A 26,942-nucleotide genomic window follows, 5' to 3' on the forward strand; every position below is an offset into this window, starting at 1 on the left:
ATAGCAGGGATGCTGAGTCGCAGATAGGCACGTAGGCACAACAAAAAGACTGTCACAAATGAAGCTTTCGGCCATTAAGGCCTTCGTCAACAATAGAACACACACACACACACACACACACACAAATGCAACTCACGCACATGACTGCGGTCTGAGGCAACTGAAACCACACTGCGAGCAGCAATGCCAGTGCATGATGGGAATGGTGACTGGGTGGGGGTAAGGAGGAGGCTGGGAAGGGAAGGGATAGTATGGTGGGGGTGGTGGACAGTAAAGTGCTGCAGGTTAGACAGAGGGCAGGCGAGAGGGGGGGGGGGGGGGTAGTGTAAAAGCAGAGAGGTAAAAAGACTGGGTGTGATGGTGGAATGACAGCTGTGTAGTGCTGGAATGGGAACAGGGAAGGGGCTGGTTGAGTGAGGACAGGGATTAACAAAGGTTGAGATCAGGAGGGTTATGGGAATGTAGGATGTATTGCAGGGAAAGTTCCCACCTGTGCAGTTCAGAAAAGCTGGTGTTGCTGGGAAGGATCCGTATGGCACACGCTGTGAAGCAGTCATTGAAATGCAGGATGTCATCTTTGGCAGTGTGTTCAGCAACAGGGTGGTCCACTTGTTTCTTGGCCACAGGTTGATGGTGGCCAGTCATGCAGACAGACAGCTTGTTGGTTGCCATGTCCACATATAATGTAGCACAGTGGTTGCAGCTTTTATATCAAGTGACAGGTTTCACAGGTAGCCCTGCCTTTGATGGGATAGGGTGATGTTCGTGACCGGACTGGAGTAGGTGGTGGTTTGAGGATGTATGGGACAGGTGTTGCATCTAGATCTATTAGAGGGGTATAAGCCATGAGGTAAGGGGTTGGAAACAGCGTAGGGATGGATGAGTGTATGGTTCGGTGGATTGTGGAATACCACTGTGGGAGGAGTCGGAAAGATAGTGAGCAATACATATCTCATTTCAGGGCATGAAGTGAGATAGTAGAACCCCTGGCGGAGAATGTAATTCAGTTGTTCCAGTCCTAGGTGGTACTGAGTTGCATAGGGAATGCTCCTCTGTGCCCGGACGGTGGGAGTTTGGGAGCTGGTGGGAGACTGGAAAGATAAGGCATGGGAGATTTGTTTTTGTACAAGGTTGGGAAGATAATTATGCTCCACTTGGGAGTGGCAGATAATTATCTGCCACTCCCATCATGCACTGGTGCTGCTGCTCGCAGTGTGGTTTCAGTTGCCTGAGACAGCAGTCGTGTGCGTGAATTGCATTTGTGTGCATGTGCGTGTGTGTATGTGTGTGTTGTCTATTGTTGACAAAGGCCTTAATTGCCGAAAGCTTTATTTGTGACAATCTTTTTGTTGTGCCTATCTGTGACTAGCATCTCCACTATATGGTGAATAGCAACTTTCCTTTTCATTGTATTGTTACATTCCATCCTGGATTTCTCATTGGTTGAATTTCCTAACTTTCTTGAGTGAATTTTCATTTTTGCTTAGTCTTCAATATGTCTGTAGACCAATGTCACAAGAAGTGTGCTTCTGATGAAATACTTTGTAAAACACATGCATTCATAGTCTGCAAAGATTGTGATAACCTTGCCATTGGCAACCTGCATCGTCGTCATTATCTGAAGTGTTCCAGCGCAGATGGAATGAGTCTGCTGTTTCATTAGTAGCCTCTAAGATTTTTCAGTTTAATCTGTAGGACTTTTTTTGTGTAGGGTTTTGTGAAAGCCCACATTATGATACCCCAGATGAAGCCCATGCAGAGCCGGTCACTGGCATTTTAGACCATAGCCCTCAGGAATATAGACCATAAGACTCACTGGCAACACACCAGGAGTTTGCACTAATATTTATTTATTCCCAACTTTGTTGTTACAAGTAGAATTTCTGAGCATTTTCTATAATTAAAAAAGAAAAACTTATCAGAAGAAATGAGTGTCTTAACCCCGTAACTTTACATTTTTTTTTTTTTCCAAATTATGTTCCAAAAAATATTTTTTTTAATTAATGAAAAACATCCTACAATGAATGACATTATATACAGACATATAGAGACAGTTTTTAAAGCTCAAAATTATGAGTTACAAAATTATGAGTTACAAAATTTTGTAGATTACCAACAATAAAATGTCGAGTAAACTTGTGCACTGGACTTTGACTGAAATATCCTTAAACTTGAAGTCATTTTTTAGTTTGTGTGTTGCTATGAAGTCTAATCTTGTATTTTACAACAGTTTCCTGTGATCATAAATCTTCAAGGTGCTGGCTCGAGCACAGTAAATGTATTTACCTCATACCACTGGCGAACACTTGTCTCTCAAGTGACAAAACTTCACCACTTTCAGTCTCTAGCGAAGTAACAAAACATTTTCCTTCACTTTCTGAGCCACTAAATTCAATGTTTAAACTCAGGACCACTATAGCCATCCTTTTTTTTTTAAACATTACCTATAACAACATACTGTAGAGAGTCTCAAAGATGCATGTTTTGTTGTCAAGTATCCAAAACTGCACACAGTAAAGATGATATCAAGTGGCAGCCACCTCAATCAAAACACAACAGCCAGTCTAAAAATATAGTACAAGATGCTCTCTAGCAGCCGAACACTTAACTATCCATGCTGAAATGGATATAAGTGAGGTTTTATTTTTTCAGATATCTTAAATTGTCCAAGTATACTCAGGATTTTAAATTTCTGTCAAAATAATAAAAATGAGATAACACAGAGTTTTAAGTTAAGGGGTTAATTTAGCCTGTTTTCTTTTTCTTCAAAGTTAATTTAAAATTACTGATATGTTTGCTATCTGTGCAATAACAACAACAAAAAATGTGGCCTTAAAGTTTCACTATTAACATTACAATAGCTCATGCCAATTACTGCACTTCAGTTCTTTAGTGCAACAACAAAAAATGTGGCCATAAAGTTTCACTATTGACAACATTATGCTGTGCAATAGCACATGCAAATTACTGCACTTCAGTTCTTTAGTGCAAATCAGTATCTGGACAAATTTATGACATTACTGTATTCATAGCTGTGCTCGCCACATCTTAAGATGACACCAGGCAGCTTGTTCAAAGAACATATAAAATAATAACATTAACTCAGCTGCAAACTCCAAACTTTCGTCATTAGTAGTTTCTCTGAGAATGCCTGAAATTTTGTATCAGTTAGTTATCTCATATTTCAACAGTATTAACAGTTATCAGTTTGCTATGGAAATTGTTGTATGTATACCTCTGTTTAGGATCCGTAATCTTCCCGTTTTGTCCTTACATGAGATGAATATTGGAGGTAGTAGATTCATTTTGTAATCTTGAAGATGCTGGTACTCTAAATTTTCTGAATAGTGTCTTGTCAAACGGTTGTACCTTTACCGCCAACGATTCCCATCTAAGCTCTGTAACACTCTTGATAAGTATAACCACATACCTCTTAACATGATGTATATCACATGCACTCAATGAGTAATTGAACAATATTCAAGTACATGTGAACTCTTTATAGCTTCGTTGCACTATCCCAATACTTTCCCAGTAAAACATAGCCAGCCATTTCACCTTCCGTACAACTCACTGTTGTGAGTTGCTCACTCCATTCCATGGTTAATATAAGCATTACACTTAGATATTTCTTTGGAAGGGCAAGAGTCATTTAGCGTACCATTAACACTGTAGTCTAATGTTACAGGTGTGCTACTTCTGCCTATTTCCATGTTGTCAGTTTTTATTAATGACAGTAATAAAATGTAACTATCTAAGTACCCCACAGTCTCAACTGGACCTAAATTTTGATTCCCCATTTTGACAGTGTACACAAAGTAAAAAGATGGACCATACACAGTGAGTCTTACGGCTGCCATTGCTTTGTCCTACCATAAGGAGTAGGATATCAAAGAAATGGCTTACCTTACAGAGTGAAAAACTAGTTAAAATGCAAACTTAAATTGCATCCCTAAATAAACAAGAGTAATCATGCTAATACTTTGTCACTATGAAAGAATTTGCCAAATCTTTCATGTGATGTGCAAATCATTGCTCCAGACAGGAAAGTGTAAATTGTTGCAAAAATAAGAGAGAGTACAGAAAATGGAGCTTGGAGATAGTTTGAGTACGACTATGCGTAGTTTGTTGTTTGACTTGATTCAGAATTCTAGGCCCAAAATAGCTGACAAACCTTGTGCTTATACTCTTTCACCACCGATCTTATGATCATATTTATATCACTCATTTTTGTTTTATCAACAGCAATACTCATGATAGTCTAGGAATCCACAACTTAGGGGCAATAATAGTCCCAAATGTTTTTCACATTAAATAAATGGTAGGTGAAGTTTAACAGTGATATTCCTCTTATAATATATTTTTGGCATTTCAGTCTCATGAAACACAAAATAAGGGAAAGCCAACCACTTACATTTAACGAACTGATGTGTGGAGTGTGTAAACACCTACCAGGAATCACTATTCACACTAGCTGTTTACCTAGTAAACATACACACAACAACACAGACACCCAAACGCACACTCCTGTGGCCATGTGCGTTTACGTGCCTGCGTTGTTGTGTTTATGAATGTGTGTACTTTCTCTAGAAAAAGAGTAAAAGTTCAAAAGCTTGTGTTAATAGTATTTTCTGTTGGGTGTTTCTATGCTTCACACTTCGGTCTGCTAAAGGTGAGTGGTTCCCTTTCCCTTAATGTTTCACATTGTTCCATTCAGGGATTTCCATTATTGTTATTCAGTCTTGCATAATATACTTGTAGGCATTTCAGTCTCTTATGTCACAATGAAATTCATACTGTTACTTTCACTAGAATGAGTGATGTATAGCTTCTCTCTTACACAGACTCCAGGTTGTTTGTTATTGGTGTGCAGCATAACTGATACATTTCATCATGTCAGTATTCATTGAAGACACCTATGAGAGAGAAACATATGGTTAAGTTCAAATGATTAATAAATTACTGTAAAAGTATTTCATTATGAACCATATTCTTTACATAAAATTTTCTGGCAGTTAAATGAGGAGTACTGAGTCATAGAGTCAGATTTTACTAACCAAACTATTTACACGTTTCAGAACAACAACATTGTAAATGTGCTGACAAAATATATTTCCACTTGAAATATTATACTTCTGCTGTCATTAATAAAGTTAGTTATCCCAACATCTAAATACCCCAATAGAAATGTTCAGAATGAGTAGGAACTACTAAATGAGCTTTTTCCCATTTTGTTGTGCAATTCATTTTTATTTATTACAGTTTTCATTGGTTGGTTTAAAAGAGGGGGGAAGGGACCAAACTGCTAGGTCATTGGTCCCTGATTACAGTTTTGTTTTTTTGAATGAGTCTTCACCTGTTACAAAATCGGTAAAAGGTTTCCGTAGACAGATGAGGTGTCATGATGATCAGCACAGATTTTTGTTCATTCTATTTGTTAATATATTTCTTCCTTTTTTTCTGCATCTATGTGATTACTCCGCAATTCACGATTAAGTGACTTGCAGAAAGTTCATCGAAGAACCTTAAAACAGCTACGTCTGTACCATTCTACTATTGAACAGTGTGCAGGAAAAAAAGCTTTCTGTGCTAACTCTGATTTCTCTTATTTTGTTATTATGATCATTTTCCCATATGTAGATAGGTGCCAACAAACTGTCTTCACACTCCGAGGAGAAAGCTGATGATTGAAATTTCATGAGAAGGTCCTGGCACAACAAAAAACGACTTTATTTTAATGACTACCACCAGCTCCTTTGAACTTGTTTGATGATCTCCATGAGTCCTATCTGATGTAGATCCCAAACCATTCGGTAGTACTCCAGAAGAGGATGGTCAAGTGTAGTGTAGGCAGTCTCTTTAGTACACCTGTTACATTTTCTAGTGCTCTGCCAATAAATTAAAGTCTTTGGTGTGCTTTACCCACAATATTATCTGTGTAATTGTTCCAATGTAAGTTATTCAAAATCACTAATTATGTAGTTTAGTTTACAGCATGTAGATTTGTGTGACTTACTGTGTAACCGAAATTTTGTGGATTCCTTTTAGTACTTGCAAGGATGACTTCACACTTTTCATTAATTATAGTCAATTGTTGCTTTTTGCACCCTACTGATATCTTGGCCAAATTGTTTTGCAATGCATTTTGATCATCTGATGACTTTAGAACACGGTAAACCATAGAACCATCTGCAAACAACCCAAGACGGCTGCTCAGATTGCCTCCTAAATCATTATGAGGAACAGCAGAAGGCCTGTAGCACTACCTTGGGGAATGCCAGAAATCACTTCTGGTTTACTTGATGATTTTCCATCAGTTACTACGAACTGTAACCTCTCTGACAGGAAATTACATATCCAGTCACATAACTGAGACAATATTCCATAAGCACGCAATTTCACTATAAGCCATTTGTGTGGTACAGTGTCAAAAGCCTTCTAGAAATATGGAATCAATTTAAGCAAACGATTTCATTGCTTCAAGACAGGGTAGACAAAAATCAATTGTTGTATATCAGTGCATATCATATGATAACCACGATATGAGCTGTAGTATCAAATTTGTGGCGAATTTTTTGCTGTTAATTCTTTTATGCCTATCTCGCCCTCATCTTCAAACTTTGAACTGCAGTGAACATTACAGTTGCACAACTAATTGACATCTATAAAGTTAGGCACCAGAAAACTGGTGGACATAATTCCCTCAAATAAGCTGCCTTTTTTTAAATAATTTTTGTATGTAAATTACTTAGCATATATTGTGATTTTTATTAACTAATGATGATTTATTTACAGATGGAACATGGTGCTAAGGCACATTTGAAGAATCTGACAGAATACTTCAGTTTCTTTAATGAATTCATCAAAATGGGGGAAGAAGAAAGTCAGTTTCTTCTCTCTGTACAAGCTATTTCAATGATGGTGAGCTTCTACTTAGGTCAGAAGTCACAGCAGGAATACGTAAGTATCTCCTCCTCTTCTTTCCACACCCAACTGTAGCAAATGCTAGTCATTTATTGTAAGACAGCTCAGTGCTTCCCCGCTACATTTAATACCCAAATAATAAAATTTTAAAAGAATTCAAAAGTGAAACATACTTAACTCTGTAAATGTTTAAGATGTATTTACTGAGAATTAACAAGGTTTTCACTCAGTGTCAGGTTTTTGAATTGAGAGATCACTCTTTTTAAAAAAAAATATGAGAGGAAGGAAGGTTCTGTTCTTTCAGTTTCCGTAAATAAACTTGTGACAGGACTATTCATATCTCCAGAAGGCTGATAGAAGATATAAAAATGCTTTGAGTAAAGAAATAATGTGCAATCATTGCACTGAACAGAAAATAATACATATTAGCAGTGAAGTTACAGAACCAGTTGATAAGTTTCTTTTGTTAGAACATTTGAAGGTGAATCCAGTTGACAACAGAAGAAACAAACAGATTAACTTTAAATGTGAATATGTTAGGTTAGGCTTTACTGTTATTGACATCAAATGAAACAACAAATTTGTACCAGTCACTGTTTATTTTTATCCATAATGCGTTTCGAAGGCTTAAACCTTCATCAGGTCGATTTACATGTGTTAGTATGACATGGGTGTGTTGTATTAAAATTTTGGTGTGCCAGTGGTCACAGATTCCTTTCTCTGTCATACACATCACACATAAACTGTCATGTTTTGTAAACAAAGATGTTGTCTTCAGAAACAAACAGTTATCAACCAGTGGTCTGTAGCGCTTTTGGAAAACTAAATAGAACTTTCAAAACCAAATTCCCATGAGTTTGAAACATAAAGTTAATGACCATCATGCAATAGTCTTTACATACAAGAATGAGACATGGCGTTTTAACTTGAAAAGCATTTAGAGAGTGAGGGGTGCCTGGCAGAAAGTGATAAGATGCATATTGGGAATTACTAAGCTAAATAGCAAAACAAACAAATATACAAGGGGCAATCAAGTGAAAATGATACAGATGGAAAAGAAGTAAGTAAACTGTTTATTGTTTTAGAAGTAATCACCATAACTGTAAAAACATTTATTCTACTGCGAGACAAGACAGTCAGTGCCTTTATGGAAATATGTTTTCAGTTGCAATTGTACCCAGATATGTACCCCTTCGTCCAAAGCAAATCGATATCCACTGATGTCTTCTTCAGGGCTCAAAAATGTGGAAATCGTATGGGGAGAGAATAGGACTGTGTGTGTAAGTGCTCCCCAGTGAACTTTCTGCAGCATAGTCAAAATAGCCTTGACAACATTCTAGCCCCCCAACCTGTTGTGGGTTGTTCAGAGTACACTGCAAGAGTTTCAGTGGGAAGCTCTTGCACATCCTCCCTATGTTTCCAGTATCTCCCCATGCAATTTCCTCGTTTTTGTATCCCTGAAGAGAGATATACATGGGCATTGATTTGCTTTGGACAGAGAGGTGCACACCTGGGTGCGGTCATAGTTCCATAGGCAACTGCAAACATTTTTCCGTGTCATGTTTCACAGTGGGATAAGCGTATTAACAGTTATGGTGATTCCTTAGCAGTAATCCACGCACTTTCAAATCGAAACTGAAGAGTTTCCTCGTGGGTCATTCCTTCTATTCTGTTGAGGAGTTCCTTGAAAAATTAAGCTGATTCTTATGTTATATTGTTGACTGTGTTTACTGAAACTTATGGCTTGACTTTTTTTGGGTCCATAAACATTTTATTTTTATCTGTTATTACTTTTTGTTGTAATTTCCGTACTGACACGTTCCTTGACCTTGGAGATTTGCTCCTCAATGTGGTCCTATGGAACTTGACGTATAAATAAATAAATAAAATAATAAACAGTTCCAGGATGAAATTTTCACTCTGCAGGGGGGTGTGCACCGATATGAAACTTCGTGCCAGATTAAAACTGTGCGGCGGACCATGACTTGAATTCGGGCCCTTCGCCTTTTGTGTGCAAGTGGTCTACCAACTGAGCTGCCCAAGTATGACTCACGATCCCTACCCACAGCTTCAGTTCTGCCAGTTCCTCATCTCCTATCTTCCAAACTTCACAGAAGCTCTCATGCCAACCTTGCAGAACTAGCACTCCTGGAAGAAAGCTTATTGCAGAGACGTGGCTTAGCCACAGCCTTGGATATGTTTTGCAGGAGAGCTTCTGTGAAATTTGGAAGGTAGATGAGGTACTGGCAGAATTGAAGCTACGGGAATGGATTGTGAGTCGTGCTTGTATAGCTTGGTTGGTGGAGCACTTGGCTGTGAAAGGCAAAGGTCCCAAGTTCGAGTCTTGGTCCGGAACACTGTTTGAATCTGTCAGGAAATGTAATGATAAACAGTTCACTTACTTTTCTTCCATCTGTCCCATTTCCATTTCTCTGCATCAAGTATCATGGAAAAAACTAGAATCGAATCTGCAATTGTGACTGCAATTCAATGAAATGGAAACGTATTGCTACTTACCGTAAAGAAGACGCATCAAGTAGTAGATAGGCACAATTAAAAGACACTTACATAAAGCTTTTGGCCACAGCCTCTTCCCACTCATACACTATTATCCCTTCCCCTTCCACTTCCCCACCAGATACCTGCTTTCATCGCATGTGATAGCTGCATTCTGGCTTGAGATGCTGGAGTTAGCAGTCATGTGAGCGTGAGGTGTGCTTGCTTGTGTGTGTGAATGGCGTGTGTGTGTGTGTGTGTGTGTGTGTGTGTGTGTGTGTGTGTGTGTGTGTGGTTTTTTTTTTACTGATGAAGGCTGTGTCTGAAACCTATATGTAAATGTCTTTTAATTGTGCCTGTCTGCAACTTGATGTGTCTTCTTTATGGTAAGTAGCAGTCTATATTTTCCTAATGACATCTTGGGTTGTCGGGTGTTCTGCTGGATATCAGCGTCGTACTTGCACGATATTTCGGTCACGTAGCTCGTAACCTTCATCAGGTGCGACCTGAGACTGCTCCTCAAGTGGACCTGGTCCAGTATTTATGCCTATGGCCTTCCCCCTCCACCAACGGCTGCAGGCGCTTCCTCTGTGGTCCGCACCCATTCCCTGCGACCTGCTGGAGCGTTGCTGCTCCGTTTTCCATCCACTGCGGTTCTAGGTGTTCCCTCTGCGGTCCGCGCCCACCAAACCCGCTCCTGGGGGTTTCCTCTACGGTCTGGGGTACCAAGCGTTCCCCCTGCGCTCCGCGCCCGCTCGCCACGACCTGTTGGAGCATTGCCGCTCCGTTTTTTGTCCGCTGCGGTTCTGGATGTTCCCTCTGCGGTCCGCGCCCACCAGTCCCACTTCTGGGTGTTCCATCTTCGGTCTGGTGCGCCTGGCAGTTGGTGGAGGGGGAAGGCCATAGGCATAAATAATGGACCAGGTCCACTCGAGGAGCAGTCTCAGGTCGCACCTGATGAAGGTTACGAGTTACGTGACCGAAATATCGTGCAAGTACGACACTGATATCCGGCAGTACACCCGACAACCCGAGATGTCATTAGATCGCCGGGAAAGCCTGAAGAGTTATATTTTCCTACATTGTTGAGATTTCTACTTGGAGTTTCCATTGCTTGAAATGTAAATGGGAGAGACATGTGACCAGCTGGAAGGATACTAGATGGGCCAAGGAAGTTTTGCTCTTAATTTACAGACACAATAAAGACAGAAATCATGGTTTAATGGAAAGTGGGTAGATGACATTAAAATAACCAGGAGCAACATCAGTGTTTTTGGCTGAAGACCTTAATGCATGGAAAAGCCAAAAGGAAGCTATTAGCTATCAGTAAAGTCAAATTACTGATTATGATGAAGATTAAAATTGTAATTCTTTGCCAGACAAGTCTGGAAAATAAAGTGAGACACATAGCGTACAACAAAGAACAAAATAATTTAATGTAGTGCAGCAAATATGATGTGAATAAAATCATTTTGGGTATTAGGCAAGTCGTTATGAAACATTAGAAAAACAAAAATGCTGACATTTTTACCAACATTGCAGTGGTCTGCTTCAGGGTGACTAACTGCTGGAGTCTGGTGATGTTCTTTTTCTGTATGCTGCCTTCTTTCAGTTGTCATCTGGCTACTGATGCCACATTCTGGGTGCCTATTGGACAGTTTAAAATGAAGATTGCTGTTGAGCAATGGCTGTATGGTAGGTTATTGCCTGTGCTATCCTGACAAGTGATTTGTAGTCAATAACAAACCACTAGCTTGTACCAGAGGTAGTGTTATCCTGCAGCTTTCACTATCTGTGTACATAGCACAGCATTCTTTAGTGCTCAGTGGTGGTGTAACTCCACATGTAAATACCTAATGGTGTGCATCAATTTCTTATGCACTGTATGTTCTAGTTTGCTGCTAGGCAACCTTAGCTCGCTTGATTAGTGATGCTGACAACCGCCAACATAATAAAACAAGATCTGGATAACTTTTCATGGGAATGGATGTACGTTAACTAAAACATATTGTGAACACTGAGGTATAGTGAAAATGAAACAAACAAAGAACCTCTTCCTGTTGCTCGCTAACCTTATTTGAGAAGTATCGGTGACTGTGTAGGCAAGATACTGTGCCACAGAAGAATTAAACCAATGTTCCAAGTGGCCTGAAGATCCAAGATCTGTTGATGCCCAATGAAGTATTCTGTAGTTAGTCTCCATGCAGCAGATATCTATGGGCTTTGATTTGAATGTGACGAAGTTTATGTTGTGAAACCGAGAGCAATCAGAACTCGCATGTCAGAGCACGGAAGCTATATATGAATAGGACAACATATCAGCTGTAGCTCAAAACCACCAGGATTGCACCGATCTACTGATTTTCAAGAACCTCTAGTGCTTGGTCGGCAACTGTGGATTCAGCACCAAAAAATAAGAGGCTAGTGAAATAATTAAATGCCCTATCAGCATCAACAGGTATGATGGCTATAAGTTAGCATCGATTTGGCTGCCAGTGATACCATTCTATCCGACCACATATGTTCGGCCAACAAAATTTGCTTGTGTCCCTAGTTCAACAGTACAAACCAATGTCCATAAGAAAACTGCTGTGTGGCATCAATGTCTTGCTGATGGAAAACACTGTCCTTGAGTACAAGCTGCTGATTCATTATTACCTATCAATCACCTGCCAGAATAGCACAGCTACCATACAGCCACTCCTCCATAACAATCTTTACTATGAATTGTCCTATCCCAGAAAGTGATGTCTGTAGTCCCTTACAACCAGAATAAGACAGTGTATAGGGGAAGACCATCACCAGAATCCAGCAATTTGTTGCCCTGAAGAGGATCACTGAGAAGTCAGTTGAAACTGCAACATTTTAGTTGTTTCAGTTTTTCATAATGACGTGGTCTAATAACCAAAATGATTTTACTCAAGCTGACACTGGCTGTGGAAGCCCAAGAACAAAAATATAATACAAATGTCTGTCAAACTCTGACTCTTAATACATACAAGCATCCAGCTGCAAAGATGCAAAGCAGCTATTCATGAAAGAGGTATTGTGCACTGTCCAGAATGCGAGTGTGATGCAATGGACCAAAAAGCAAAACACCTTATAAGTGAATGCACAATAACAAGGGGACAGAAAACTTCATGGAGGCCTGTTTTACAAAGGCTATTGCTTGGTTAAGTTATCTGAGCTGTGATATTTGTAACCACTCTAAACATTCATGCATGACAAGGTGAAAGATAGATGCTGCCAAAGGGGAAAATTAAAAGAGACCTATGGAGAAAAGAGAAGGAGCTGTATGAATATCAGGAGCTCAGATACCAAGCCAGTACTAAGCCAAGAAAGGAAAACTGAAAAATGGAAGAAATATATATGAAGTGCCATGCAAGGGAAATAAGCTTGAAGGTAATATTATAGAAAGGGAAGAGGAAGATCAATTCGAAAATGTGATTTTGTGAGAAGAAATTCACAGACTTGTGAAAGACCCAAGTGGAAAAAAGGCCCTTGGGATAGATGATATTCCCTTAGAATTATAGGAATCCTTTGGAGAGCCAGCCAAGAAAAAATTAATCTATCTGGTGTGTAAGGTATATGAGACAGGGAAAATACTTCCAGACTTCAAAAAGAATGTAATAATACCAATTCCAAATAAGGTAAGGACGTTGGGTGTGAGTATTACCGAATTATCAGTTTAATAAGTCATGCTAGCAAAACACTGATATGACTTTCTTACAGAAGAATGGAAACACTGGCACAAGCCGACATTGCAGAAGGTCAATTTGCTTTATGAAGAAATGTAGGCATACAAGAGGAGATACTGACCCTTTCATTCACATATGAAAGTAGATTAAAGAAATACAAACCTACTTTTAAAACATTTGTAGGTTTAGAGAAAGTTTTGTCAGTGTTGACTGGAATACACTCTTTGAAACTCTGAAGAAAGTGGGGATAAAGTACAAAGGGCAGAAAGTTATTTACAATTTGTACAGAAACTAGATGGCATCTATTATAATTGAAGGGTGTGAAAGGGAAGCAACGGTCGAGAAGGAAGTGAGGCAGGGTTCTAACCTATTCCCCGTGTTATTCAATCTATACTGGAGCAAGTCGTAAAGGAAACCAAAGAAATACAGTGTGTATAAAAAATAAAATAAAATGAAATAAAATTTAAAAAAAAATCGATTTGGCACATCTATATTTCTGAAACTAATAAACATATACAGTGACTTTTGTTTTTTGATGAATGGGAAACTCAAAAAAAAAAAAAAATTCTGATACCTTTTCATAGGTGTTCAAAATGCCCCCCTTGAGATACACGACATATGTCAATTCAGTATTGAAATTGTTCCCACACTGCACCAAGCATGTCTTGAATTACAGCTTCAACAACTGCTGGTATGCAATATCTCAGTTCATTCATTGTTATTGTTATTGGTAACAGAGGCACATGAACAGAATCTCTTATAAATCCCCACAAGAAATAATCACACACAGGCAGGTCTGGTGACCTTGGAGGCCAGTAAAGCAGGGCTGAATCATTTGGTCCAGTGTGACCAATTCATCATTCAGTAAATCTTTGATTTAAAAATTCGCACACTTCCAGATGTTGGTGTGATGGTGTCCCATCCTCTTGGTAAATGATGTAATTCAAATCAGTCTCCAACTGTGGGGAAGAAAGTTCTCAAGCATATCGATATATGTTCTTCCTGTAACGGTGTTCTGTTTTATGGCAGAGTGTCAGACACTCAGGGATGGCCTGGTAATTTGCCTTTACACAAACAACTTGTTTCTTGGAATTGTTCATGCCATCGTCTAATGCTCTGTGCTGTAGGAGGATCTGCACCATACATCCATACATACAACGAAAGTCACAGTGAACAGTTATTTTTGACCTGCATTGCACAAAATGTAGAACACAAAACGCTTTCTGTTTCCCGACACCATTTTTACTAGAACTGAAGTGGGCGCACACTGCTGCTACCTAGCAGGACCCCTGTAAAGCCCAGAGTTTGCTCTTTCCAACAGTATGTTGTTCATGCACAAGTCTCAAATAACATAAGAGAGTTTTTGGTTATAGATTCGTATGTGGCTCTAATTGGAGCTGTTCTGATGTGGCTCTAATTGGAGCTACTCTAATGTGACTCTAATCGGAGCTGGTTCTGGCAAGATTACGTCATCCGTGATTTGGTAATGAGAATCTGAGTCTACTCTAATGCTTGTGGAAGGAGTAAAGCAGGCTTGTGCTAGACACTTTACAATTACTTTTTCACCAGATGAAAAAATGTGAGATGTTCAGCATCAGAATTGCAGTCCAGTTGTGGATCACTGCATCATTCACAGTTCTTCTTTGGTGCAACTGTTGTGTTATTGGGGGTTGAAAAAAACCAATAATCAAAAATTGCAATATCAGCGACTCTTCTCGGTTTGTGCAATTTATCAAACTACAAATTACTGTGAAAGGCGTCATACATATGTGCCTTCCTTGTAAGATAGACATAGGTGTCCGCAGGTGTGAGATAGAACCTCCACAATCTGACTGCATTAAATTCATTAAGCCATTTGCGATAACAGGCTTAGATTTCACAGGACCACTTCTCGTCAAACTTGCCAAAACCTGTTCCAAAAGTATTTGCTACAACAAGAACTATCCACCTCAAACTTGTGTTAGGTAAGAGCTCGAATAAATTTTTGATGGCCTTCAGAAAATTTACTGCAAGAGAGGATTATCAAATAATATTTATTCAGATAACACAAAAATGTTTCAAACAGCAAACACAGAACTGAAAGACTTTGTTCATTTCTTTGGGGGTGCGAGGACAAGTCAGCACTTCATTCACCAAGGTGTCTCGTATAGTTTATTATACCATGGGTGGCTTGGTGAGGAGGCTGGTGGGAATGTGTGGTACATACAACTAAATGTTGCTTCAGGAAGGCTCTGGGAAACTAGCTAGTAGATGAAGAAACACTTAGGACTTTATTACTAGAAATAGAAGCCACCATCAACTCATGACCAATTGCAAATGGGGTCAGGAGCACTGACACCAGTTAACATGCACCACACGCACATGCATGCTGCTCATCGACAAAGTATAGTATGTGTGGTGATTTGTTTTCGGCAGCAGCAGAAATGTTGCAGCTGTATCAGGCCAACCCAGACAGATAAAGAAGTCGTTTGGATTGTTCTAATACAATTGCAACATTTCCACTGCTGATAAAAACTAATTCACCCTTCACAAACTTGATAGTATCCCAACAATCCAGTGAAATGGAGAAGTTGGAACTTCTTTGCATAACTGATAAATTTTCTACAGCTGGCTCGATAAAAGATTTTCTATTATATTAAAATTGCTTAGTGTTGACTAATAAGCATATAGATGAACTTGTTGAGAGATACGGATTTTTTAATTTATTCATTTTTCTCCCTATTCAGCATGTCAGCTATTATTGTTTGAATGGGCCTTATATTTAGGTATTTTTATGTGCTATCTGTAACTTTTAATGTTGGAGTGCTTATGTTCATAACCCTTTTGATATTGGTGTAGTCCTTGTCTTGTTTAGAAGTTGAGACATATTAATGTCTAATTATTGTAAATTAACTTTTTAGTATTGTTTCATTGTTAAAAGGTGGAAGTGGTGAGTGAAGAGGAAGATGAAGAAGAAGTGATACCATTGCCAACAGACAAATACAAACCCGCCTCTCTTGAAAAGATGATCAGCTTGGTTGCCATACTTGCAGAAAAGTCAAGGGGCTCTGATCATCTGCTAAAGCTATCTACATCTGATTTAAATGCTATTGCAGGTGGAAAGGTAATTATTAATTAATCATTTTATGTGTGAAATGATTTTACTGGCTATGTTCGTTACTGTGCCAGTGATTTAATTTTCCGAAAATCATGGAGTGTAACATTCAAAAATTAATGTTACTGCACCATACAGAAATTTTAAACCACTTAGTAATGTACCAAATTGTTATATTTAATTGCCATAGCTGATCAGTGATCATACATAGTGTGTTTTCTGCTCACCAGCTTTTTCATTCATTGTTGTACATGAGTTTCATTAGATGCTATTACTTATTGTAAATGAGTTTCATAAGATATTGTCATTTCTGTGGCATGAATAATAATAATCTCAATGTGTGGCTTTGTGCAGGGGTTTCCATTTCTATATCAGCAGATCAAAGATGCTATTAACCTCCACCAGACACGAAATCTGATCTATGCTCTCTGCCGCTGGAATGAGAGGCTTGCTGTCCACATTGTAGCTATGATTTTCCAGGCCATAACGAAGCATTCTGAGGTAGAGTAGAAGATCAGGAAACAATAGTATCTAAAACTGCTTGAGTTATGTTTTCAGTACATGTGTCAATAACTTCAATTAAAAGTTTGCATGCTATATTGAAAAACCACCTGCTAATACCATTGTAAGAGTTTTTATTCATTTCTTCACTAACTGTTTCTGTGTGTGCCATTTTAAAGTCATTGTAGTAATTTTTTGTGTTACATATAGTCAGTTAAATCTTGTTTGGTCAGATATGTCTCTTCTCCATCAGAAATCAAATGAATGATAAATATATTTCCCCAAAGCTAACTGTTAAAGACAAAAGATAAGTTTTCATGTTTGATGCTGTTGATGTTTTGAACACACTAATAATGTTTGCTTCTTCACTTTTATTCCTATTAGTTTTTGCGGATGAGATAACTTATTGAACTTTTGTTGTATTTTTAATGAATCTATTGTAGCACCTTCACTATCACTTGAAAAGGAAACCAGTAGCCACTCATGGCATACAGGCTAAATGGTCATAAACACTTAAAAATTCCCATTGAGATGAGATTTCTTGAGAGTATAGACAAGTTCAGAAGCTATCAAAATAGAATATGATTGTTTCAGGCATAAAGTAGAAAAGTAGATTTATAAACAAGATACTATCACAAATTACAGGATTTTGACTCATAACTAAATGTATTTTCAAATGAAAAGGTGGATTTCATCAAGGAACTGATTGCTGTGTTTTATATTGTAGCAACAAGGTTTCACGCTGCCGATGCTGGAAGTATATTAAGGGAAAACATGGTAGATTCTCAGATCCTAAATTGAATTTCCAGGTCTTAACTGGTCTTAATTTCTGAAAATCACTTCCTAACAGACATACACTCCTGGAAATGGGAAAAAGAACACATTGACACCGGTGTGTCAGACCCACCATACTTGCTCCGGACACTGCGAGAGGGCTGTACAAGCAATGATCACACGCACGGCACAGCGGACACACCAGGAACCACGGTGTTGGCCGTCGAATGGCGCTAGCTGCGCAGCATTTGTGCACCGCCACCATCAGTGTCAGCCAGTTTGCCGTGGCATACGGAGCTCCATCGCAGTCTTTAACACTGGTAGCATGCCGCGACAGCGTGGACGTGAACCGTATGTGCAGTTGACGGATTTTGAGCGAGGGCGTATAGTGGGCATGCGGGAGGCCGGGTGGACGTACCGCCGAATTGCTCAACACGTGGGGCGTGAGGTCTCCACAGTACATCGATGTTGTCGCCAGTGGTCGGCGGAAGGTGCACGTGCCCGTCGACCTGGGACCGGACCGCAGCGACGCACGGATGCACGCCAAGACCGTAGGATCCTACGCAGTGCCGTAGGGGACCGCACCGCCACTTCCCAGCAAATTAGGGACACTGTTGCTCCTGGGGTATCGGTGAGGACCATTCGCAACCGTCTCCATGAAGCTGGGCTACGGTCCCGCACACCGTTAGGCCGTCTTCCGCTCACGCCCCAACATCGTGCAGCCCGCCTCCAGTGGTGTCGCGACAGGCGTGAATGGAGGGACGAATGGAGACGTGTCATCTTCAGCGATGAGAGTCGCTTCTGCCTTGGTGCCAATGATGGTCGTATGCGTGTTTGGCGCCGAGCAGGTGAGCGCCACAATCAGGACAGCATACGACCGAGGCACACAGGGCCAACACCCGGCATCATGGTGTGGGGAGCGATCTCCTACACTGGCCGTACACCACTGGTGATCGTCGAGGGGACACTGAATAGTGCACGGTACATCCAAACCGTCATCGAACCCATCGTTCTACCATTCCTAGACTGGCAAGGGTACTTGCTGTTCCAACAGGACAGTGCATGTCCGCATGTATCCCGTGCCACCCAACGTGCTCTAGAAGGTGTAAGTCAACTACCCTGGCCAGCAAGATCTCCGGATCTGTCCCCCATTGAGCATGTTTGGGACTGGATGAAGCGTCGTCTCACGCGGTCTGCACGTCCAGCACGAACGCTGGTCCAACTGAGGCGCCAGGTGGAAATGGCATGGCAAGCCGTTCCACAGGACTACATCCAGCATCTCTACGATCGTCTCCATGGGAGAATAGCAGCCTGCATTGCTGCGAAAGGTGGATATACACTGTACTAGTGCCGACATTGTGCATGCTCTGTTGCCTGTGTCTATGTGCCTGTGGTTCTGTCAGTGTGATCATGTGATGTATCTGACCCCAGGAATGTGTCAATAAAGTTTCCCCTTCCTGGGACAATGAATTCACGGTGTTCTTATTTCAATTTCCAGGAGTGTATATTATTTAATTAAGACATTCTATAATAAAATAAAATACAAGTATTGTGTCTCTCCAGGAAAAACCAACTTTTATGCATCCTACACTAATTGAATTCAAGGAAAATGATCTTGTAAATCTTTAACACAGTAACTGTTGTTTATCTTCTAACCTACACCCCCACCCCCAGTACGCACACGCCCACTCTCTCTCTCTCTCTCTCTCTCTCTCTCTCTCTCTCTCTCTCTCTCTCTCTCACACACACACACACACACACACACACCAAATATAAGTTTCACTACTTCAGTTTGGGCTGCAAAAATATTAAATTGTTTGCTTTGCCTGTTTCTAAAGCAGAAAACAAGTTACCTAATTGCAAATTATCTTGCATTAGTTCAGTAACTGTTCAGTTCCAGGTTGTTTAAAAAGATTATTCATAAAAAATAGAGAAAGAGAGAGAGATACCTTAATATAAATATGGACCATATATTCGACAGGGTGAAAAGTATTTAAACTGACAAAATCTGGGAGGCTGTAGGGGACATGAAAACAAATATTTTTCCCTTATGTCATTTTTACCTGTGAGGAGTATTTAAACCAGTAGAGGAAGATTTCCCTGGCGGCAAATTAATTAAACAAACAAACACTTTTCCATTATTTTATGACCAAGAGACAACACATTAACACAACCCAATTTCAGTTACAGTAGATTTTCAAAAATACCTCCATTGACGCGTAAACAAAGGTTACACTGTCAGATCGTGTTCTGTCATATGGGCAAAAACCCCAGGAGTATCCTGAATTGTTTCTTCTGCTGCTGCTACTATCCAGGCAACCAGATCCTCTTCTGGTGCAAGAGGAGTTGCGTAAACAAGGTTGTGCATCTCTCCCCACACAAAAAAGTCCAGAGGGGATGTATCTGGGGATCGAGCAGGCCATGGTACAGGACCACCTCTGCCAATCCACATTTCTGGGAACCGTCGGTCCAGGCATCGACGCACACGATGACTGAAATGTGCCGGCGCCTCGTCATGTTGGAACCACATGCGTTGTCTTGTAGGGAGCGGGACGTCTTCCAGCAATTATAGCAATGCTCTGATGAGAAAATTGTAATAGTGCCTGCCATTTAATGGCCTAGGTAGCAGATACGGCCCAATTAAATAGTCCACAACAACACTGACCAACACATTAACGAAGAACCGCACTTGATGAGTGCTGGTAACTGTGGCATGTGGGTTATCCTCTCTCCAAACATGCGAATTGTGCATGATGAAACTTCATCACACCCGAACGTTGCTTCATCGGTAAACAACACAGAGGATGGAAATGTAGGATGCATTTCATACTGTTCCAGGTACCACTGCGAAAACTCTGCTCTGGGTGGATAATCAACTGGTTCCAGGTTGTGGACACGTTGTAAGTGAAATGAACATAACAATTGCTCTCGAAGGACTGTTCTTACACTCGTCTGATTTGTCGCCATGTTAAATGAAATTGCACGAGTGGTGATTGAAAGATCCCGTTCCACATGCTGCAAGACAGCTTCCTCAAATTGCAGCATTCTTACTGTGCGAGGGTGTCCCTGTCCAAGTAATCTGCTAAATGACCCGGTCTCATGCAGACATTGGTACACAGCAGCAAAGGTCGTATGGTGCGGGATATGGCGATTAGGGTATTGTTGTTGATAAACCCACTGTGCAGCTCGTCCGTTGTTGTGGGCTACATAGTGCGCACCAACCATATCAATGTACTCACTCCAGGTGTATCACTCCATTAGTAAACAGAGACAATGCACTACTACACTGCTGGACAGCAGTTGCCTACAACTGAAGAACGTAATATGCCCTCTAACAGCTGAAGATCGTAATACAGCCTCTAACAACTGAAGAGTGTAATATGGCCTCCAACGGTTTAAAGAATCCTCATGGGAAAAAATGACATTAGGGGAAAATATGTGTTTTGATGTCCCCTACAACCTCCCAGAGTTTGTCAATTTAAATACTTTTCACCCCGTATATTATTATGTAGCAAAACTCATATTTTGTTGTAAATAATTGTGTACTATTCACTAGGAATATGTAACCATGTTGTAATTGTATTTTGTTTTCACAGTTGTGCCAACCATTCTTCAAGATCTTAACTCTTCTTATAGAGACAACTAGTGGCATGACAGGCCTGCCACCTTTCACTCAGCTAATATTGCAGCATATCTGGGAAGTTGCCGAGTTCTGTGCGCAGAGTGCACTGGATTGGCTAGCAGTTCAGGCTCCTCGCAATAAAACTGTTCATACTTGGGTGCTTCAGAGTATGGATACCTGGGTTGAACATTTTCTTCTTGGACACAATAACCAGCGTGTTCGTTCTGGTACGTATAAATCATAGGAGACTTCTTTTTATGGAAAAAAAAACTTTTAGTAAACACGCATACAAATGTAAGGGGGTTGATTACTACCTTGTTTCATATCAGTTATTTATGTATTTGAAAAATGGTTCTTCCAAATTTAAATTTTATTTATAATACTCTGGCTTGATGATTTTTTTCCCCGTAACAACTACAGTTATCACATGCTGTATTTCACTTTCAACTGTTGGTTTCTTGACTAAAAACTGTACATAATTAATTTTTGTTCCTCCAATTTTCTCTAGTAAATATGACTGTTAATCCATTAGAATTCACCATCTTTAGCTGATTCACTTGCCTGATATTGTTTCCTGCAAATGCGGTATCCCTCAGTTATAAAAATGTCAGCTACTTTGATGAAAGACCTCAATTTCTCCATTTAGAATAGCAGCATGTATTATTATTGTAAGAAATGGTGTATCATTAATTTTTGTATTCGTATGTTCGGTTGGTTGAGGGAGGATTTGAACTCATCATATTGTGTAATCTAATAATCAAATGTCGTATTTTAGGATTTTGCAATATTGTGCGGTAAAACAGCTAGGCATGCTAGCAAAATTTTTGCTTCTAAAGACAGGAAACTATACATCTTTAAAATTAAAAAAAAAAAAATCATCTGCAAAATAACATGATTCTGCTAGTTTCTGCATTAAGCTAGACATACTAATGTTATGTTCTGACACCAAAATTTCTTTGGAGAAATTCTCTCATATACAGCACTTGTCTGAATAATTCTTCATTTGCTCTCCAAACACACACAAACTAATTTTCCATCACAACTGACTAGGTTGCTGTTTGTGTTTCCGGATAATAGAGTCTCACTCACAGCATTATTATTATTATTATTATTATTTTCATTATATTCACACACAGAACACTTAGATTCTTTTTAAATGTGTGATTTGTATTTTTTGTTGTTGAAACATTAATTACAGTGAAAAATTATGAGAGAGAATTGTTGGTTGTTACTTATCCTCAGGATTAAAAATATCGAGTACTTCCAACAAAAATATATGGAAAAGTATAGGAAATTATCCTAGCTTCTAGAGTTATTAGATCTCCCATCAGGGAGGAGAAAGGCATAGGTTGAGGAAGATTAGATGGAAAGGACAGGTCGTTTGAATCTCGAGTGAATTTTCATTTTGATGTTACTGCAGGGCAGGCAAGTCAGTGCAATACATCAGTACCACATGGGCTGCTGTAGACATCTCACCATACAAAATCAGATAATCATTACATGGATATAAGGTGATACTTTGCCATAACCACAATTTTGACTTCAATTAGATTGTTATTTAATCATTTTCTACAGCATATCAGGAAGTAACAATTTTTTTGTGCACTGACATCTCAATTTTTAATGCACAGATTTTTTTGAATTTGGCCATTTGTACTGAATGCAATCACATAAAAATTGTTTGCAATGGCCATGCAATTATTTAAAAATAATGATAGTAAAAATAAAAATCTATGAACTATGTGGCTGTCTAAGGTGATACAGGGTAATTAGGTAGTTGAGAAAGGTAATATTGCCTGATGTTACTCAAAATGTTATGGCTACCACATTCTCAAGAGCACATTTATATACAAGAGCTATTCATAAATTACCTCCTGATAGCTGTTAAAAATTAGCAAATGCTTGTCACTTCATGGCACTTGCATGGTAGGAAAAGGAGACTTCGAAGGTTGTGTTGCACCATGTCTCCCACGAGTTACGAGATACATTCTGTAATTCACTTCCTACTAGCATAAAGAGTCAGTGCCACCTAAGATTACCCTCTGAAAATGTTGTGGGTATGGGATGATGTTATGAGCAATAAGAGTTGTGGGGAATGGTGCAGAAAATTCAAGGTTGTTCGTACCGGTGTGTATGATGAAAGTGGTCGAGAAAGGCATTTGGATGTGACTGATGAACTTCATGTTGACAAAAGTGGGAACCACATCTCATATGCATAGTTTCCAAACTTTCTGAAGGTGTGTCTCAGATATGAAGTGGAGCCCTCTTTAATATTGTCACACACTGTTACATTACCATAAGTTTTGTGTATGGTGGTTACCAAAATGTTTTAACTGATCTCCACAAAACTGGAAGAATGGGTTTGGCATTGTTGACATTCCTTCAGTGCTATAACGAGTAGGGGAGGAATTTCTTTACAGAATAGTGACTGCAAATGAGACATGGGTGCAGTATGTGAATTCTGAAACTAAGGGACAGTCCAAAGAGTGGGTGCACCCTCATTTTCCCAGTAATCCTAAGAAGCCCAGAAAATTCAAGCAGGTGCTGTCAAACTTCAAAATGATGCTTACATTTTTTTTCTGGGATCACAGAGGAATTTTGACAACAGATTTCATGAGAGTAAAGCATGAGCATCCAGTGATGTCATGGATTTACTGCAAGACTCTTCCAAAACACGTATGGTCAATTCTGAACAGAGCACTCATTCCCTGCTAACTATGTGTGAGCCCATACTGTGATTCAAATGAAGGAAAAGCTCAAGACTCTTTGACTAGCAGAAATTTCAACATCCTCAGTATAGTCTCGGCTTGGCATGAAGTGACTTTAATCTCTTCCTGATGAAGTCCTGTAGGGCTCCACACATTTCATGACCAACAATGAGCGCAATGATGCTGTGAACAAGTGGATGAAACACTAGGTGGTGCCATTCTTTGATGAAGGGGTGAAGAATTTGGTGTCACGGTATGACAGATGTTTAAAGCTGGGTGGTGACTGTGAGGAGAAGTAATGTCAACATGTAAGTAAAGTTTGTATATAAAAAATTGTGTGTTTTCCTTTAAGTCAGTCAGAGGTTAGTGAATGAATAGCCCTCATTTAAGTGTATTTTGATGCAGTGTGTCAACTGTAGGAAGACTACCGTTGTCCACTTGGCTTGCTCATGTAATCCCAGTTTAAATTGCACAACGCTTGACACTAATGACTATAACGTAAAATAGAATTGTTGGGAGAAAATATGAGATAAGATGTTTTCTTTTTTCAGCTGCAGCATATTTACTGGTTTCTTTAGTTCCAAACCCTCACTTTCGTCAAGGTTATCGAACAAGATCGCCTTACAAGGATGTTCCTGTTTGTCCTGAGGCTCAAGTTGTAATACATCAGATCTATAATTTGCTTCTGAGGCTGTTGAAACCTGCTCGGCACTACACTGACATCCAGACTCATGGAGCCATGAAGCTAACTGCATATTTCGCTGTACTTACGTACTGCTGCACCAGCCGTACAGAAAAACTCATGGTTTGTTCATTTGATGCTTTCCCACTATTTTTAATAAATGATGAAAAAAATGTTGGTTGCACAAAAGAGGAATCTGTTTGTCTCCCTCTTATGACACGTATGACATGCTATTGTATAATACGTTTATGCAGACTGACAATGCCTATTGTAGAATTCATTTCTTGTGATCAGTTTACTTAATTTCCAGTGTCTACAATTTAGTGAACCTAGTTGCTGTTCATAAAACCTACACTAAAACCATACCATGCCATTCGGTATAGTTAAATTTATTTAAATTAAGCTCTTTTGAAATAGTGGAAGTTAAATGCTGCACAAAAATTTAAGTACATTAATTCATTCAGGAATCAGTAAAGTACTTAAGGGAAACATGCATTAAACAACAAAGTAATTTGTAAAGCAGGTTAATGAAACTCTGCTAGTCTTGTGAGTTTTGGGCCTTGGAACTAGTAAATGTGTATAATATTGTAAACTCTTGGTCATACTACTTAGACATGATAGGATAGTAGAATGTTTTCAGGTTTTGGAGAGAGGAGATCATTTCCTACCCACCTGGATTGCAAGGATGGCATAAGTCTCTATTTAAATAATGGTGTTGGTGATAGAAAAATACTCAATGTCATGGTGAACTGTGGGCCAATGAGTAGTATGGTTACTGAAAAGAAATATTTGTTACCAAGCAGCCTCTAGGGCATCTTCCAACCCCATTGCTTTAGGCGTGTTAAAGTATGTATGTCTTTGCCTGGGTTGACAGTTATTTTCATTAGCTGCTTGGGCATCTAAAATTTCAACCAGGAATACTTTCTTTAATTTGAAATGTCCATTTGAAAGTATTGGTGGCTAATCAGCTTACAGATTTCATGGTTTGTCCGTCTGAGAAAACAGCTGTACCATCAAATCGAAATAGTGGCAACTGATCACATACTATAGTGAGCAATGTATACTGGCTGACAAAAAAGTGAAGCACCCAGAAGACTTGGTCAGGTATTATGTAACTTTGCACGTAAACATGTCATTGGCGGGCATGTAAATCCTCAAAATTGCAATTCTTTGTGACAAACAGAATGACTATCAGACTGCATTATACACTATGTGATCAAAAGTATCCAGGCACCCCCAAAAACATATGTTTTTCATATTAGGTGCATTGTGCTGCCACCTACTGCCAGGTACTCCATATCAGCGACCTCAGTAGTCATTAAACATTGTGAGAGAGCAGAATGGGGCTCTCCGCGGAACTCACAGACTTTGGACGTGGTCAGGTGATTGGGTGTTACTTGTGTCATATGTCTGTACTTGAGGTTTCCACTCTCATAAACATACCTAGGTCCACTGTTTCCAATGTGATAGTGAAGTGGAAATTCGAAGGGACACGTACAGCACAAAAGCGTACAGGCTGACCTCGTCTATTGACCTACTGTCAACAGATGAAGAGGGTTGTAATGTGTAATAGGCAGACATCTATCCAGACCATCACACAGGAATTCCAAACTGCATCAGGATCCACTGCAAGTACTACGACAGTTAGGCAGGAGGTGAGAAAACTTGGATTTCATGGTCGAGCGGCTGCTCATAAGCCACACATGACGTCGGTGAATGCCAAATGATGCCTCCCTTGGTGTAAGTAGCGTAAACATTGGACGATTGAATAGTTGTAAAACATTGTGTGGAGTGACGAATCACGGTACACAATGTGGCGATCTCCAATGACAGGGTGTTGGTATCACGAATGCCCGGGGAACGTCATCTGCCAGCTTGTGTAGTGCCAACAGTAAAATTCGGAGGTGGTGGTGTTATGTTGTGGTCATGTTTTTCATGGAGGGGACTTGCATCCCTTGTTGTTTTGCATGGCACTATCACAACACAGGCCTACATTGATGTTTTAAGCACCTTCCTGCATTCCACTGTTGAAGAGCAGTTTGGGGCTAGCGACTGCATCTTTCAACACGATTGAGCACCTGTTCATAATGCACTGCCTGTGGCGGAGTGGTTACACAACAGCAACATCCCTGTAATGGACTGGCATGCACAGAGTTCTGACCTGAATCCTATAGAACACCTTTGGGATGTTTTGGAACGCCGACTTCATGCTAGACCTCACCGACCAACATTGATACCTTCTCCTCAGTGCAGCACTCCATGAAGAATGGGCTGCCATTCCCCAAGAACCCTTCCAGCGCCTGATTGAATGTATGCAAGTGTGGAAGTTGTCGTCAAGGTTAAGAGTGGGCCAACACCATATTGAATTCCAGCATTAGTGATTGTGGGCGCCACAAACTTGTAAGTCATTTTCAGCCAGGTGTTAGGATACTTTTGATCACAT

At 39.8% G+C, this 26,942-nt stretch overlaps 1 protein-coding gene across 1 annotated transcript in view; it reads left to right on the forward strand.

The window, feature by feature from the left end:
* LOC124788817 (ubiquitin carboxyl-terminal hydrolase 34) overlaps positions 1–26,942 on the forward strand; it is a 518,595-nt gene that overhangs the window by 400,489 nt on the left and 91,164 nt on the right. The window contains exons 38-42 of the mRNA XM_047256101.1: positions 6,796–6,960; positions 16,039–16,221; positions 16,567–16,713; positions 21,084–21,336; positions 24,369–24,622. Coding sequence (XP_047112057.1) covers positions 6,796–6,960; positions 16,039–16,221; positions 16,567–16,713; positions 21,084–21,336; positions 24,369–24,622 — 1,002 coding nt within the window. The remainder of the gene's footprint in view (positions 1–6,795; positions 6,961–16,038; positions 16,222–16,566; positions 16,714–21,083; positions 21,337–24,368; positions 24,623–26,942) is intronic.

Source organism: Schistocerca piceifrons, chromosome 1, assembly GCF_021461385.2.
Source record: "Schistocerca piceifrons isolate TAMUIC-IGC-003096 chromosome 1, iqSchPice1.1, whole genome shotgun sequence".
Classification (NCBI taxonomy): domain Eukaryota; kingdom Metazoa; phylum Arthropoda; class Insecta; order Orthoptera; family Acrididae; genus Schistocerca; species Schistocerca piceifrons.